The sequence below is a fragment of the Tursiops truncatus genome, chromosome 6 (assembly GCF_011762595.2).
Source record: "Tursiops truncatus isolate mTurTru1 chromosome 6, mTurTru1.mat.Y, whole genome shotgun sequence".
In the NCBI taxonomy this organism is placed as follows: Eukaryota; Metazoa; Chordata; class Mammalia; order Artiodactyla; family Delphinidae; genus Tursiops; species Tursiops truncatus.
This window is the reverse complement of record NC_047039.1, coordinates 34,424,137-34,442,863: the sequence shown is the minus strand read 5'-3', so window position 1 is coordinate 34,442,863 and position 18,727 is coordinate 34,424,137. Positions and strand designations below refer to the sequence as shown.

General features: G+C 39.5%; 1 protein-coding gene across 2 annotated transcripts in view; it reads right to left on the bottom strand.

Moving 5' to 3' along the window:
- LOC109550734 (uncharacterized) overlaps nucleotides 1–18,727 on the bottom strand; it is a 105,012-nt gene that overhangs the window by 34,371 nt on the left and 51,914 nt on the right. The window contains exon 5 of one of the 2 annotated variants that reach the window (XM_019940341.3): nucleotides 8,338–8,508. In XM_019940341.3, coding sequence (XP_019795900.3) covers nucleotides 8,338–8,508 — 171 coding nt within the window. The other variant, XM_073806036.1, reaches the window with a different exon arrangement.

The window sequence follows — 18,727 nt, the reverse complement described above, 5'->3', positions numbered from 1 at the left end:
CTTGGCTATTTTCCTAGGAAAATTGCATTCTTTTCAGAAATACTTTTGTGGAGATATGGAATCTCTCGCTCCTGTATCTACGGCCTCAGAGGGCTGTCTGAATTTTGACGTCACCTGCTATACAACAAACTCAAACTCTTATAAGCTTTTAATAAATAAATAAATACATATGATTGGTATCATGAAAATGATAAGTCTTATCTGTGGCGGCCACCTCCTTCCTCTAACAATCTCCTCCCAGATAAAAAAAGGCCATGAGTCGTTGAATGTGAAATGGCACACGATTACTGACAGAGTAATCATTTGGTGACAGTCTCCGCTTTGGGGGCAGGGGTCACAGAACACTAGGCCCTCGGTGAGTCTGGAAATGGAGATGTTGCAGAATTTTCCCTGTTTGTATCTTCCTGAATGGTAATCCAAACCCAGGCTGGCTCCAAATCATGCTAGCTCTTCCAGCACCTTACTGGAAGCTCTTAACAGCAGTAGCCACGTAACCAGGGAGCTTGTGAGAATTGCAGAGTCTGCATTTTAACAGCATCCCCGGGAGATTTGTGCACACGTTAAAGTTTCAGAAGCACTGTGTATTAAAATTTCAGATTCGCTGCCCTAGTACACGCCCCTCCAAGGTATTTCTTTGTACTTAAAGTAGAGCAGAAATTGTATTTTTTAGGGACTTAAGCTAAAAATATTAAGGGTCATAGAAAAAAATTCCCTCTGAACATGAAAACATTTCATTAGTTTAGCCAATATTTGGAAATTTTTAGTATATAGTATCAGGTTGCTAATTTCCCCCTTTGATCAATGTGGTAGGAAAATACAATAGCAGTAGAAACGAAATCAATGATATCAAGGATTTTTTTTTAATCATTGGGAGGAATTAGTCCTAACTGTAACGTAGATGGGTCATACTGAGAAATGATGGCCAGTGAGGTCATATAAGGGTCTCTGAAAGACAGCAATACAAACATAAAAATTAACTATTACATTAGAGACCTAGTTCCTGAGGGGAATCTTCCTCCCTAAAGGAATTCTTCCCTGAGGATTTTTCAGTGCTTTGTTGCTAGATTCACTTTGGAGTCTTATAACACCCAGTAGTTGAACTTGGTCATGAGCTCAAGGGTCAATCAATATTGTACCCTGTGGTGTCAAGGCATGAGTAGGTGGGGGGCAGAAAGAGGAAGCAATCCACTTTGGAGACTGGATTACCCATGGTCTACTTCCAACAAAGCAAGAGCTACATGCTAATTCAAAGTTTCCAGTAATAAATACACTAGCTCAGAGTTAGAAAATCAGGTAATAGGAAGAAAAGTAGTCATGCCTCCCTCAATAAAGTAATGTTGAACAGGATAAATGTCTTCTAGACATTAAAAACTTAAATGCTAGGGATGTGTGCATCTGCTTGGCCTCTAGCTTTTTTCCTGAAAAAGAATTCTGATGGTACGTTGGTAGATGGTAAGAGAATCCAAATAGAATATGGGTCCTATCAGGCAAATATTAGACCAGGATCTATCTTCTTTATTCAAATTGAATAATTAGGAAAATTATATAACATGCAGCATTTGAAAATCAAAGAAGAATATTCTTGCTCCAAAAATGCAGAGAAAAATTATTAATACTATGAAGTCAGATAAAAATTTTAAAAGCACATCTAGTTTCAAAAACACAGAAGGAAAGTAATTTCATAAAATTAAGAAAAAACCCCTGATAAAAACAGAACTGAGATACCAGGTTGATATAAAAAGGTAGATAGCAAGGAAACAATATAAATGTAAAGAAATCTAATATTGCAATAGCTAATTAACGCCCATCTTGAAGGCAGTACAGAGCAAACAGTTGAAGATGGTAAGATAAAAAGAGATAGCGATAGATTACAAAGTTCCAATCAGCTGGCCGTTGATATCATTGAAGAAAAAAACATATAAAAGTGAGCTTTCTGGCTAATGGCTGAATGAGGAGGTCAATGAATCTTTTTCCCCAAAACAACTGCGAACAACAATCTGTGAAACATTTGTGCTTAAAAAACAGCTGAACTTGAAGTAGGAACAGTGGGAGTCTGAAGCATTCTTGCCTGGAGCCCTTCCAGCTCAGTAGGCACAGGGATTCTGCCAGGGCAGGGGACAGGCTGGGCTTCGGTGGAAGGGAGTTTGCTCCACTTGGAGTGATCGCAACACCCATGTCCAATGGCATTGTTGGTGGAAGTGATGACCTCAGTGATGAGTGAATAAGGAGGGCCCTGCCCAAGGTTGAGGTCATGACTGGGGCAAGTATATTCCTGGCTCAGGCTTTGCTAGGACTGGGGGTTGGGGGGGAGCAGGGATTAACTGCAAATGAGGACAAAGGGACTTTTGGGGATGATGAAAATGTTCTGAAACCAAAAATCATTAAACCGTTTACCACTTAGCATGTGTAAATTTTATATGAAATTGATACATCAATAAAAGTTTTTTGAAACTATAGGCAAAAAGGAAAACTTGATAGGGTAAAAAAAAAAGCCTAAATTTACAACTCTTATGAGCTCACCATGCCCCTGGCAAAAGTTATTGCTGCTCAGTCTTCAACTTGTCTTGGCAACAGTTTTGTTTTCATGCCCCAAACTGTATAAGAACCCTGATCTTATCCATGCAGCAAAAGAAAGCCACACAAACAGATCACCTGCAAAGGAAGAACGATCACGCTGAACCCAAGCTTCCCCTGTGCAAAAGTCAATGTCATAAAAATAAAAGGAAGAAATTTTCATAGAATTTTAATAGGACAAATTGAGCTCTCAGAATTATGTGCCAAACTAAGATGTAGATCTTGTCAAGGCAATAGAAATATAATCAAGTGTGCCCATTTGATGTACAGAAGAGTTAGTTTACAGTTACAGTTGAGTCCTCTGAACAGCATGCTATATGCATTTCAGATGGAGTTTAATTTGTAAACAATATTTCCCCCCCAATACTTCATAGAAACACATCTATTGCAAATCTGAAGCCTCAAGTTCAATTGTCTTCAGTGATAGTCAGGTAACACAAGTGAAGGGAGAAGGCCAGGTGTATTTCCTCGCTACGCCAGAGTCATCATTTTGGGGGTTTAGTGCTGCTTTTGATAGCTTCTGCATCAGGGAGTGGTGAGGACTGTAGCAAACTGGAGAAGGTTCCAGAAGATTGACACTTTCCAACAATGAGAAACTGAAACCATGTTGCTCGGTCTTTTAATTTTTCAAAAGAAATCATACTATCTAGATTTTATATTAAAAAGTCTTCAGTTTACCCATCGGAAAATAAAGAGTTTGTCCAGAATAAGTGGCTTTCACGCTGTTTTATGCCACAGAAACCTTCCTTCAAATTAAATTCTCCATAGAACACAAAATGTGAGCTATAACTAGATTATCTTTCAAATAACTCTGTTTCTATGAGATCCTAAATAAGAGATGGCTGAGTAATGAATGGTCTCTTATCTAGCTGGTCAGCATGTTTAACTTATGCCAATCTAACTCATTAGGTTAGCTCAATTTAATATGTATTAAGTGATTATTATGGACCGGACACTATGCCTTTATGCATGCATGATCACACCATAGACAGCCATACGTACCTATTTCAAGGCAGGGAAAGCAGAACACACAAAGCATGTAGGAAACCCTGCTTATAGAGGAGGAGGGGGAAGATGTTAGCCAAGGGGACTTTTCCACTGTGCCTTAAAGGATGGGTTAAGTTTTTCCAAGCAGAAATAGGACAATGGGTGTCTGGAACAGCCTGAAGAAACACACATAGGTGTGAAAGTACACAGTACCTTCAGAGAAAATGAGACAGCTGGTACACAAGAGGAGACAGCACCCAGAAATTAAGCATTAACCTGTTCACTGGTGAGTAATTGAGTTACACTAATCAATCATTTTCTTACACTATTTGCATGGAAGAAGAGAAAAAACAGGCCCCAGAGCCGTAAGGATGTAAATCCTATCTTATATGAATGAAACATGTGTTCAGTTATACACTTTAAGTTAAAATCATAAGCATCATGTTATTTTAATAAGCCAATTCCTCTTAAATGTTATAAATACTTATAGCACAAATATGTACAGATTTTTACACAAAATAACATGGGCTTGACTCTCATCAACATTTCCACTCTTAATTTCTACGATTAAAATCTATTAACTCATAAGGAAAACAATTTAAATCGTCCCAAACAATTTTGAGGCTACTCTTCCAAGCAATCTTTGGGGCTGCATCCTCAGTTTGCTAAAAATCCCTAACAACTGGAATGACCGGCTGAAATGCAGGCAGTTCAAAAATTCTTGTTCAAAAAGTAGGTGAGACAGAGCTCTATTTATATCTTTAACAAGGACTATAAAATTTATAGAAGGAGATAATCAAACATGACACATCTCTGGGGTTGAGTCATACCATAGTGTAATTTTCAAGTCGGATTTGAGCCTCTAACTGCCATCCAGGGTTACTATACCACTTGAGAGAATTCTGGGTTACTTTCACGCTTAACAGATTAGAGTTGACCCTTGAACCACACAGGTTTGAACTGCATGGGTCCACTTACACGAGGATTTTTTTTCAATAAATATTGCACTTGTATTTTCATTTTACAGATTTTTAACTAAAAGGGGGAGAGTCTATGTTTGATTAGAAATCACAATATGTGGAATCAAAAGAACTAGGGTTTCAGTCCTGATTCTATCCGAACTGTTTCAGCTTCTTCTTTTTTTTTCCCTTGAATCACTCAGTTTATTGCACACAATCAGCACACAACACAGCTTACTCAAAGTAGGGGGAAAATAGTAAAGGGGGTAATGAACCACTCTAGGGAGAGGTCCCGTGTTTCAGCTTCTTGCCTTACCAACCTGCACTGTTCCGTAGTCAACTGTATATTTTTAAGATATACTGTACTTTTAAGTATGTGTTTAATACAATAATTTATTTTCCCATTTAGCTCCCCTTAGAACTTGAAAGAATCCTTTATTCTTTTCATATTCTTCCTACCTATTAGGGTCCCCAATTTTTTTCAATACTAAAAAGACAGCTTATTTGGATTCTCTATCTTTTAAGCCTGTCTCACCACAAATTCTAAAGTGAGTCTATTGACAATGCCTCACATACTTTGATGTGCAATAAATAATAGACGGAAGAAGCTTGTTAAGCATAATATTGACAAAGATCGCATATAACTTCAAACTACCCACAGTTCAAGAAGATAAAAATAAGGAAGGGAGAAAATAAGAATAAACAGGAAAAAAAGGTCGAAAAAATAAAATAAGGACAAAGTTTTAGGTTAGTTTACAAACTATAAGTCATGACATGCTAGGTCTTATTAAGATGTTTAATTTCATAAATCTGAGCCTGGATTTCCTAGCAGCAAAGTTGAAGAAGAAAGCATAATCGTGCTTTATTCCATAAAGTAAACACAAACAAGTTACACAGAAGAATGACAAATATCCCTCAGTCTGAGTTTTTTGAGAAATTTATTTCATAGGTCCTCATAAAGAGGACAATTTATAACGTCGCTGTAAAGAATGTTTTGCCTTAAAGTTTAACAATCCACGACATTTGAAGTGGACAAATAAAGTGCTAAAAAAGTGAAGAGCAAAGTATTCTTGAAGGTGACACTCCTTGGGGAGCCATACGATGGCTCACAAGTTGAGTCCTCAAAGACATCAGTATAAAAATGCAAGACAACTGTTTTTTGTAAGATCCCGCAAAATAGACCAAGTATATGAACAATCACTGGCAACTCAGTTAATCTCTTTGGGCCTCAGGATCATCATTTTGAAAAGGTGGGGGATGACAGGCAGGTGGAATAACCTAGATAATCTCTAAAGGTCTTTCTAGCTCTGAAAAAATGTTTGTAATTCTTGATTAAATTCTTACTGAGCTCCTACTATGTGCTCTCTGTGCTGTTTCCTGGATAAAATTAATTCTAAACACACACACACACGAAGACACACATTCCCCTTTGAGTGAGTATTTCATAATTTTGCTATTCTGGAGAGTAGATTTGCTGTTGTTTGCCTGTTATTATAGCCAGAAAGAATCTAATATTTGCACACCCACTGATCCATGAATGTCAACAGAGAGTGGACACCCTCTGTCCTTCTAAATTTTTCATCTCTGAACTCAGATGAAGGTTGGAAACTCTCACTGAATATTCAAAACTCTCTGTTGACAGCTTCTGTCAGACAAATTTTCAAACTAATATGTGCACATGCTAATAAGCAAGGCACTTAAGACCCCACTGTTTTAAAGTGTCATCAGGTTCAAACTCCCAGGTATATTCTCCACTATTAAAAACCCTTAACTGAAGACACCACTAAAATGTGTTGGGCTTTGGAAAACTTGGGGACAAAATTGTGCAGAAAATACAGAGACCCCAGCAACTGGATGAAAATAAACGAAGGGAGACTAACAAAAATTTAATGATCTTAAGAGGAATTTTAAAAGGTAATAGTAGAATCTTCAAGGTATTTTACAACATCATTATGCTCAGTACTTCCCAGATGACGCAAATATGTAACTTTATACATATATCTCATATGTACCATATATATGTATATGTATGTATGGGTGTTTATATTGTAGGGAAGCAAAATTTACCACCCCAATACTTCTCTTTGGCTTGCGGATTATTTCAAGTTGAAAACAATCAAGGCCCAAAAAACTCAGGAAGAAACTTTGACCTTCCCCCCTAACTGCCTGAAGAATTTAGAAAGAGGGCCTGGTCTATGACGGGTATAGAGCCATCACGAGAGATATCTGCAATGAATATGGGCTAGGTGTGGTGGGAGAAACCCTTGGAGATCAGAATTCACTCTGTGTCTCATTGTCTCTGCATGGCCCAGCAAACATTTGTTTATAAACATTTGCTTTTTCATCTTCATGGAACTTGTCTTCCTCTCCTTTGAAGTTCCAAACCACTACCCGCAATGGCCTATTTTATCTTTAGCTGAAGATGGTATTTAAGTTGAGGGTTTCAGTCATTTTGGTGAGTTACTCAGTTTTTCTGGGTCTCTCTCATGTATACATGTTATTATAATTTTGTGTGATTTTCTCCTGTCAATCTGCCTCATGTCAATTTAATTCTTAGAGCAGCCAGAAGAATCTAGAAAGGTAGAGGAAAATTTCTTCCTCCCCAACAATATACGTGTGTGTGTGTGTGTAGGCACGCGTGTGTGTGTTTCCCATAATATTCTGGGAGGAAATATCTATAAATCTGGCTTAGAACATTTTGCAATCCATTCTTTCGACCTCAGACAGAAGAAAAACTATGTAACAAAAAAAGCACATTCCACATTGTTTTCACAGATGCAGGAGCCTGATATTTTTCTCTAAATGAAAAGTGCTTTAGGTGTGCTGTCTTGGTGACCCAAACACTATGCACAGTGTTGCTTTTAAGGACATGATTTTCTGAAGACATGAACAACTCTTGGTAAATTTCCAAATAAAACAAGCACACTCATTCTTCAATAAATCTGTAGTTGCATTTCTGAGAAATTTAGTGCATATTAAAACTGCGCAAAAATTACTTTGAGTGTATACATAAAACAGTGTTACATTCTATGCTCAGAAAATTATGAAGTGTTTTTTCACCTGCACAGATGTCCAATGAGAAATTAAAATATCATGTAGAATATATGTTATGAGTTGAAGTATGATTCCTGGAATTTCATATTTTGAAGTGCTATCCCCAGTGCCTCAGAATGTGACCTTATTTGGGGATAGGTTCATTACAGATGTAATTAGTTAGGTTTGGATGAGGTCAAAATGGAGTAGGGTGGGCCTAATATCCCACTAACCCAGTATCATTGATTTCCTTATAAAAAGGGGGAAATCTAGACATAGATATGCACACAGGGAGAATGCCATGTGAAGATGAAGAAAGAGATTGGGGTGATGCTTTACAAGACAAGGAACACCAAAGATGGTTAGCAAACGACCAGAACTTAGAATAGAGGCCTGGAACAGATTCTCCCTCACAGCCTCATAAGGAACCAACCCGCGGACACCTTGATCTCAGACTTTTAGCCTCCAGAACTGTGAAACAATAAATTTCTGTGGATTAAGCCACTCGGATTACAGTCCTTTGTTAAGACAGCCCTAAGCAAACTAATACAACTGGGTGAGAGTGAAACTTCTCAAAGGATATCTTTTTATACCATGTTCATTTTTTAAGGCAAGTGAATGTAGTGGCTCATTCACTATATTAAATTTTTTATATAACTCCATGCAAAAGAGGTACTGTTTTATGGGAAGTGAGGGGGGAAAGTGGATAGAAAGCCATTAGAATCCAATCCATACAATTCCCTGCAGTGCAAAAATTATTCTACAAGGGGGCCAGTGCCGATACCTGAAGAACAGCCCCGCAGTGCTGGAAAAATCGTTTCAGGCCCTGGTCCATCACAGCCCCGGCTGGCGTGAAGGCAGCTGTGCAGAGTGAGAGAGCGGGGCTGGCGGCAAGCCAGAGCCCCCAGCCAGTCATCCTCTAGGACACAGCAGTCTGTGATCTGGACCTGCTTCTCTGGGGGAGTTAAAAAAAAATAATAAATAAAACCGGGGAACTTAAAGCCTTCCTCTTCAACAACACCTTCAGGAAAGGGCTGTTCCCTTTCCTGGGCTGGTCCCGAGCACCAACATGTGCCAGGAACTCAGGCAACGGCGAAGGTGGAACCACACAGATATGGTGCCAGCCCTGGGGCCACTCAGAGGCTAGCTGGGGAGGCCGACCTCAATCAGGTAGTCACTTGTGAAACTGAATTAGCAACCCTGATAAACGCTAAAGTACAAGACGCTGGGCCACTATATTAGGTGTCAGGGTTCTGTACCCAATTGCAATGTGTTTGGGAGGGGTTCCCAAACCACCAAGCAATTCTCCAACACAAGCTGGGTGTCCTACAATTCAACTCTGGAGACAGCGTCAGATCCCACAGGTTAAGGGCTCAGCCCCACAAGACTGCGCCCCCCACTTCAAATGATAACTGCAAGCCCAGGGGGTTACCTGTGCCTCTGATGGGCTGGCTATAAATCAGAGGTTCCCATGACCCCTTCCTTGGGTTCAATTAATTTTCTAGAGTGGCTCACAAAACTCAGAAAACCAGTTTACTCACTAGATTACCAGTTTATTACAAAGAATATCAACGGATACGAATCAACAGCCAGATGAAGTGATACATAGGGTGAAGTCCTGAACAAAGGAGCTCTGTCCTCAGGCGGTTTGAGGCCCAGCAGGTGGCACTTGGGAGAATTCTGGTTCCCCAACCTGCAAGCTCTCTGAGAAAACCTTTTAGATTTTTATGAAGGCTTCATTACATGGGATGATTTTTTTTTTTTTTAGTTTTATCGGAGTATAGTTGGTTTACAATGTTGTGTTAGTTTCAGGTGTACAGCAAAGTGTACATGGGCATGATTGACTTAATCATTGGCTATTGGTGATTGATTCAGACTCCAGCCCTTCTTTCCTTTCTGGAGGGCAGCTGGAAGTCCCAAGTTCCATGGTTGGTTCCCCTGGCAACCAGCCCCTATCCATAGATGCTCTCCACAAGTCACTCATTAACATAAACCAGTTGTGATGTAAAAGTTATGAATAACAAGACACCTGTTCCACCTTTATGGCTCTGAAGCATTTTCAGGAACTGAAGATAAGAGACCAAATATAACAGAAGATGCTCCCATTGCTCTTATCGCTAAGGAAATTCCAAGGGTTTTGCGAGCCAGGAACCATGGATGAAAACCAAAAATATATAAAAAATATATTTTTTCCATCTGAATGACCAAATATATATTTCTCATAAATCACAATATCACAGGGTGACACTGGAGAGTTAGAGAAGGGTTCCCCAGGAAGAGACATTTACACTCAGATGTGAAGGAGGGTGGGAATTCACATGGTAAAGGGAGAGGGTGGCAGGTGAGAGAGGCTCTGAGGCCAGAGGAGCTTGGCACAGAGGAAATGAATAAAGGCTGGTGTGACCAGCATTTAGATAGTGAGGAGGAGAGACCCAGATGAGGCAGCAAGACAGGCAGGGGTCACACTGTGTGTGGCCTTGCAGGGCACAATGAGGGTGGAACCCAGTGGTATTAAGCAAGGATCAGACTTGAATTTTAAAAAAAGATCACTGTGGCTACGTCGTGGAGGTGAGGTAAATCACTTTTAACAACACCCCTCCTCTGTAGGGCAAAATTATTTTCTATAACAATTATTATTTTCTGGACTTGTTTAGCTTTAGGGCAATCGCTTTGAAAAAGTTCTTTCCATTTTAAAGACATTATTTAAATGTAGTAAATAACTTCATGTATGAACAAAAAAGTACATGTACCAAAGTTTTGCTGTTTTAAATGTTAAGCATATGAAGTCTCCATGAGGTCGCATAGAATAATAAAATTGAAGTAACTCAAGTTCTGTTTCCTTATCTTTATAATTGCTGTGCTATTGTTTACTTTAGATCTACTGGTTAAGTGCTTGAATGTGTAGTTACATAAGGATTGGAGACATGAACTAGAACTAATCCACAACCTCTGATCCTGAACCATCATGAACTTAACTTTCAAACCAATGCAGATTGGTTTGAAGTACCTGCTATGTTGAGGAGCTCATTGTATAACTGGGAGCTCTCTGAGTTAATTTCCTTTTTTTTTTTTCCAGTTTTACACAGACAATATTAATTTTTGCATATATATAAGACTTCAAAATTTTGGGTTTTGAAGTTTTCATCTTTTAGAACCAATATATCTATATCTATCTCTCCCCACCCCCATCTATCTGCTCAAAATTGAAGTCTCTAGACCAACACACTATACTATATAATAAATTGCATATGATAAAATAGTTTAACACAAAAAAATAATAAAATAAGCATGTAATATAAGCCACATTTGTAATTTAAAATTTTCTTTTTTTAAAAATCTATTATAATTTTATTAGTCAATTATGCCTCAGTGAAGCTGAAAAAAAAAGAAGAAATATAACTTTATGGCTCTGCACTTCTTGGTATTTATGTGGTTTTGTTTTTATTGGGGTATAGTTGTTTTACAATGTTGTGTTAGTTTCTACTGTACAGTGAAATGAAGTAGAGTTCCCTGTGCTATACAGCAGGTCCTTATTAGTTATCTATTTTATACATATTAGTGTATATATGTCAATCCCAATCTCCCAATTCATCCCAACCCCCCCAATTTCCATTTTAATTTTAGTATTAAAATGACTAATTTAAAGCTTGTATATTCATTATTAAAATTCAGCAGCAGCTACAGCAATTGTATAGAATTAAAACCATCAAAAGATTTTTTTCAAGGATTAGTACTTTATTGCCAAAATTATTTAGCATTTCCAGTGCATGGTGATGACAAAAAAACAGACTGATTCTTCACAGTCAGTGCATCCCCTTACTGACTGCACGTGGGCAGATCTTTCCTTCCACCCGGCCCTTGGGACACTGCTGGTGTGGAGAATGTGCTGAAGGAAAGCCAGGGATTTGGAGGAGGGTGCTGGGAGGGAAGCCCATGGAAAGAAAACAGAGGCGTAACTAGGGAAAATGGATTTGAGAGAAATGTAGGTGTTAGCTGTTAGGACTTGGTGACTAGGTGGATATGCAGGTGGGGGTAGGAAGAAGAGTGTGCTAGCTCCCAGTATTCCGGATGGGGCACCCAGTGGGATGGTGGACTCATTGCTATGTAGAGGGGGACTGATGCCACAAGAATGGATGTAATTGCCTGCGGGAGAGGGCTTTGTATAATAGTTCTCAACCCTGATGAACTCTCACATTTAGAAGAGGATCCGTTGGCAAGTATTATTTCCAGTTTGCAACTGGAAAACCAAGGCACTGACTGGTTCCATCACTTTTCCAAAAGCAAGTTAGGAGAAGAGCCAGGGTTAATTTTTGGCTCATCATGTGCAGTAACTCAGCCAAACAGCATTTTAGGAACATCTTTTGGAGATGCTGAAAAGAAACACAGGGGTTGTCACTCTGCCATGACACAGAAGAACTGCCTACAGATGTCGTCAGTCTCTGGGACAGCTGGAATTTAGACCTAAAGCGTAGGTGGTGTGAAGGGAGCAATGCAGACTTTCTTTTCTCTAGAGACAGATTTAAAAAATTTTTAAACATGGTTTCAGGAAGGCTGCCAGAGATGTAGAAGAAAGCCAGGAGAGTATCACTAAAATCAAGACAAGAGAGAGGCCACTGGTGCTGTGTTGACGGCTCCCTCCCCAGGCAGGTGTATTTTCTCCCCAGTTAGACCATGACCTCCTTAAGAACAGGACTGGATTTCTAATATCCCCAGTGCCTAGACACAGGGTCTCACACGTGGTAGGTGCTCAATACTTGCAAAACGATGGGAAATCAGATGGACTAGAAGGTACACTAGGCTAGGAATCAATTTCCTGGCTCTAGACCCAGCACTAGGAAAAACTAAATGCACAGCCTCAATCAAATGATGTAACTTATCTGAGATTGGCCCAAAAGGTTTCTTTCAGCTCTAAAATTCTACAGAAAGGATGAACAGTTCCGGAATAATTAACATTTTGCTCTCCATTCATCAGAATGAATCACAGGTTCAAAAATCAGAGCTGGAAGGGGCCTTACACACCATCTCTCTTCTTTACACCTCTTGTTCTAAGGAAGTCCAGGTTGAAAACAAGCCTATACTTCAGTAAAGGTGAGTCAGGATTCGAACCCACATCTTCTCCCTCCCAGGCCACTGTTCATGCTATAGGTTCATTGTCTTTCTTCATGTGTAGAACTAAATTGAAAATGTTTTATAGGGGTTTTTCCCCCAAATATTCTCTCTTTAAAAGTGTCATTATGGTTCATTCCTGGGAATTCCACTTTCATGTTCTAGCAAACTAAAAATTACCAGTGAAGGCCACTTGATTCTCTGAATATGTATGTACACACACACAAAAGAAACTGTAACTAAAGCCTAACTCAGAAACCCTGCTTATTTATTTCCCATCAGTCTTTCCAATCCCTTGGGCAGTATTGATAGTGTTAGCTGTAACGAAGAGATGAATAAGAAAACTGCAGCACTGTCGACAAGACTAAACCTTGCTAGACACATGCACCCCTCCCATGGCAGTTAGTGACGCTGCATTCAGAACAAAGTACAACAGACCATTGGAGAATTGGACAGACCAATGTTTTCTCCTCTGGCCTAATAGAATACTCTGTGCTGCTTAACCTTCCCACAAAAAACAGCTCCAGAAAACTTGTTTTGCAATATAAAATACAGTGGAAATGAAAAGCAAGTTTGATCAATTCTAACTCACCTGCTATGAATTCAATCAGTTCTCTCCCCTACAGTGAGATATTATCGATAACATCAGCACTTCCCCTGACATACCCTAGACATTCCCTTACTATCCCCCACCGCTCTCTTTCTCTACGTCAGACCTATTGCTCTCCCCATGGCAAAGCATTTATTAAATGATCTCTACCTCATTAAAGACATTCCCTGTTTATTTGAATATGTTATTGTGTGTAAGAAATTTATTGTTCCCTGGTCATTCGAGGGAACCCACTAATTACTTAAAAATTTCCAAGGCACCACAAAATTGTCCCCATCTCTATGCTGTCAAAACCTCAGAGAGGGTCTATACCCATTGCAAGTTACCAGGGCCCCCTCTGCTTTGTTTCTCTGTCATGGGGACCCTGAGCTGCCTTCTATAGTTCCCCTGGCGTAACACAGGCCTTTCTCCTCCAACCTAGTAATTCAGCTGTTTGTCAAAAACTCTTGAATTCTACCCCATGCCACTGTGTTCTCATACCAGACCCACTGTATGAGACTGTTTGATTTTCTTCTTTTGATATTCTCTTCTAGTCCTCAGTAGGAGGGTCCTTAAGAAGGGACATAAAAATACAAAACTTCAAAAGCAGCACCTAACCACGTAGTGAAGGCTGTGTGGCACGTTTCTAGGCAGGTGTGGTAGGCCCAGGTGTATCACCCAGTGCCGTTGAATGCCATCTCAGTGAGGCTCGGGTGTTGCCCTGGCACCTGCTGAGTGCCCAGCTGTTGTCAGATAACCTTTCTACTGCCCCTTAAGGAAGCTGAGTGGAATAGTGGAAAGTGCATGGGATACAGAGTCTGAATGCCTGGAATAAAGTCCTGGCTCTGCTATTTATTGCTGTGTGACCTTTCAGAAGTCACTTAACCTCTCTAGGCGTCAACAAATATGGACCCTGGATAGCTTGGTAGGTAAAGAGCAGAGTAAGACAGCAGACCCACATTCTTATCTACATTCTGCCATTTACCAGCTCTCAGCCAATATGTCCTGAGCTGGCTTAGTTATAAAACAAGGACAATAATATCTGCCCCGTTTGCATAGTGTTGCTGTTATGAGGGAAGAAGAGATGGGATGTGGAAAGTCCCGTGAACGACAGTACTGTGCAAACTGATTTGAGTGACAGCCTCCTTGCCTTATCCATTTGCCTATAAGATTCTCTTATGTGGAATCTAAACTATGACACAAATGAACTTACCTACGAAACAGAAACAGACTCACAGACATAAAGAACAGACTTGTGGTTGCCAAGGGGGAGGGAGATGGGGGAGGGATGGACTGGGAGTTTGGGATTAGCAGATGCAAGCTATTATAACAATATATAGAATGGATAAACAACAAGGTCCTACTGTATAGCATGGAGAACTATATTCAATAACCTGTGATAAACCATAATGGAAAAGAATATATATATATCTCTATATATATATATAACTGAATCAGTCTGCTGTATGGCAGAAATTAACATAACATTGTAAATCAACTACACTTCAATTTTAAAAAAGAGAAAAAATGATCTCATTTAAAAGTTCAAACCTATCTAGAACCCTTTTTCCCCAGCACTGAAAGTACCATCCGCAGTCATATTTTCAGTCATGTAATTTCAGAAGGACCAGGAACTCCAGAACACTGGATCTCCCTCTGCTTTAGAGTCACAGTGAGAAAACTCACAGCTGGACAGAAAGCTGATCTCCTCCCTTTCCCTGCCCTGACATTTTGTTCTCATTCCCTGGGTACACATGATTACCTTCGAAACACTAAAAAATTCATGAACTTTTAAAGCACAGAAAGTTTGGAGTTAACTCCCTATGGGTTTTTTGATATAAGTTGGCCATCTCTCTTTCTTCCCTTGCTTGCAAATCTCCTCTCTCCACACCAGCATACTTCTTTCACCCTACTTGCTTTTAAAATAAGAATCCTTACGCTCAGAGAGTTAATAACGTGTTCTCAAATAGACGAAATCACACACATTCTATTGTAGGTTCTCAACCACCTATGGAAATAATGGGGAAAGGTGTTTTTATCCCTATTTTAGAATTTAAAAAAGAAAAAAACAAGGCCCAGAAAGATTGGGTGACTTGCCCGAAGGCCACATTGCTAGTACGTGGCCAAGCCTGGCCCCATACACCAGCCTGCTGACTCAAAGTCAACGTGCTAACCACTACCCCTTGTGGGTTCCACAGGAAAAACAAGAGGCACAGCCAAGAGGGAACACTTATGCCATCTAGTATAAACAGACAGCCTGAATCCAGAGGTAAACCAGCAAGGAAATAAATAAAAACGTCATTGGCTCCAAGAACAATGAGGAGCATTTTGGGGTCATTCAACCTTTCAGAGTCATGTTGAGAGCCATTAATACTGTGTAAGGCCCTTAAAATTCCTGGATGCTTCTGTGATCCTCTTCTTACATCTGTGGCCCTGGGTTCCATACCTTTCCTTCAGACTTCAAAGACATGGGACTTCTTCTAGTAAAAAATACAAAGAAGTGTCACCATTTTCTAGTACTTGGATGCAGTAGGAAGGGAAATATTTAAAACTACCAGTGAGAATATTCTGGAACAAATAAAATATAATTTTCTCCACTTTTTACCTTCACTTCAACAGACACACAGACATAGCCAGCTCGATGCTTAGATTTATCAGTCAATTTCCAGCGAGGTTTGGTTTCCGAAATTCCAGGGTAGCAGTCTGGTGCGGTGAAAAGAACGCCAGCTTTGCAGTCCACTGACTTGTTTCCATCCCAGGATCTGCCGCTTAATATTTACGTGGCCCTGGGATGCACTGACCCTCCATGGAAACATGTGAATATCTTTTGAAAAGTTTTAACGTGCAGCAGGTATAGCAAACTTAGGGCCCATGGGCCATATCTGGCCCACAGACATAATTTCTTTGGTTCACAGAATTGTGAAAAGTGCTTTCTACATTCCTTTAGAAGAAGCCTGCCTTCTCCTGTTTGGCACACCCTTCATTCCTCCCTCTGCTTTTATACTGACCTGCATCAGGGGTTTGTGTTCTTTGCCCAGGCCTATAGGTATATTTGAGTTCAACTTCTTTTTCAGCAACCCTGCAAGGGTATGAAGTCTCCAAGCAGATAGCAAGCACTCAGGGAATATTCTGGCTCTCTGAAATTCAAGTACTCTTTGCAATCTGATAAGTGACATTCTGCAATTGTTTCAATTTTCAGTCTCTGTTGTTGGTTCCTCATCTTCGCCCCCTTCCCCATGATGGAGTATGCCCAGCTCACAGTCCTTGGGCCTCTTCTCTTCCCTGATTACACTTATTCCCATAGGTGACCCCATCCGATATATGGCTCTAAATATGATGTACATATTGATGATTCCCAAACGCATAGACTTCCAAATGTGTTCCAGAAGAGTTGCCTCCCAGGAACTCCAGGCTCTTTTATCTAACTGCCTACATGACTATCTCTGCTTGACTATCTAATACTGGGGTAATCATGCATCCGTTTCTCCAGAACCTTCTTGGTTTCCATAGGACAATCTTGGATTGTGGTTATGGTCCCAGCAGCATCACATTTGATCTAGCATGTGCCCTGGATTTTTCATTTTTAATGAAGTACTGTCAATATCATTTTAATTACAATAAGCCAGGACGGGTTTGCAAGATCTCCACTTTGTACTTCCAGCTCCTCCTGCCATGGCCTTGTCTAGTAATGTGGAAGATGCATAGGCAGTAAGCAGAGTTTTCACTTTAAAACGTGTAATTCATCTCTTTCTTCCAAACCCTTTCCAGATGAAATATAACTAGTGTTTCCCTTTCAACATGCAGGATACTTGCTTGTTAAAAAAAAATGTGTTGTATAGAGGAGATGGCTAACTCCTGGTATAGGGTAGTGGTAGGAAAAGTACTGGAAGCTATTGCTGCAGCTGGCCACTTGGTGTACCAGCCAGTTTTGCCATGAACACCACCATGGCTTGCAAGATGCATGAAGATACAAGCAGCTAGTCAGTGAGTTAGGTCAGTAGGAAACACGGGAAACATAAGTCAGGTGAACATGAAAAATATGCATGAGCACAGGTTTATGACTGAGCACAGGTTTATGAGTAAATTAGTCTTAGATTAGTAGATCTTGTTACAGTGGTCTTGTCATTTACTGCAGGGTATAAATCTACAACTACTTATTTATTTTGTTTGATAATATAGTTTTTATTTTTTCAATAAATCTTTTCAGCAGCAGTGAGCTAGAAAAGTAATAAAAGTGCATGTTTAATGAAAAATTAAGCACTGAATTTCCCTGCCTAAAAAAAATATAAAGTGTAACTTACACAAAATGTTGACACTTAGCATCCACCATGGGGCTGTAGCAATATCAGTGACCATATGAAAACCAGACACAAATATACTAAAGAAGCTTCAGCACTTAATTCAAAGTCGCCTTGATAGTGATTGCAAGAAAGTGATGCCCAGAGATGATTCAGCAAGTGCAACTACAACAGGTACATTTAAATGTAATTTCATATTGATTAAATAACTGCTCTTCAAAATTAATTTAGTTCATTTTTGATTCCAAGTTTTCTTGTTCATGTAAGAAAACTGAAGTGATAAGTTAATGATGCCAGTTTTATCTCAATATGATCATATATCAAAAGTAGACAATCATTTAAAGTAATTTCAATAAGGCTTAGATTTTTTAATCTAACTAATGGATTCAAAATAAAGCTTCTGGTTGCCAAAAAGCACATGAAAGAATGCTCAACATCATTAATCATTAGAGAAATGCAAATCAAAACTACAATGAGATATCATCTCACACCAGTCAGAATGGCCATCATCAAAAAATCTACAAACAATAAATGCTGGAGAGGGTTTGGAGAAAAGGGAACCCTCTTGCACTGTTGGTGAGAATGTAAATTGATACAGCCACTATGGAGAACAGTATGGAGGTTCCTTAAAAAAACTAAAAATAGAACTACCATATGACCCAGCAATCCCACTACTGGGCATATACCCTGAGAAAACCATAATTCAAAAAGAGTCATGTACCAAAATGCTCATTGCAGCTCTATTTACAATAGCCTGTAGATGGAAACAACTTAAGTGTCCATCATCAGATGAATGGATAAAGAAGATGTGGCACATATATACAATGGAATATTACTCAGCCATAAAAAGAAATGAAATTGAGTTATTTGTAGTGAAGTGGATGGACCTAGAGTCTGTCATACAGAGTGAAGTAAGTCAAAAAGAGAAAAACAAATACTGTATGCTAACACATATATATGGAATCTAAAAAAAAAAATGTCATGAAGAACCTAGGGGCAAGATGGGAATAAAGACACAGACCTACTAGAGAACGGACTTGAGGATATGGGGAGGGGGAAGGGTAAGCTGTGACAAAGCGAGAGAGAGGCATGGACATATACACACTAACAAACATAAAATAGATAGCTAGTGGGAAGCAGCTGCATAGCACAGGGAGATCAGCTTGGTGCTTTGTGACCAC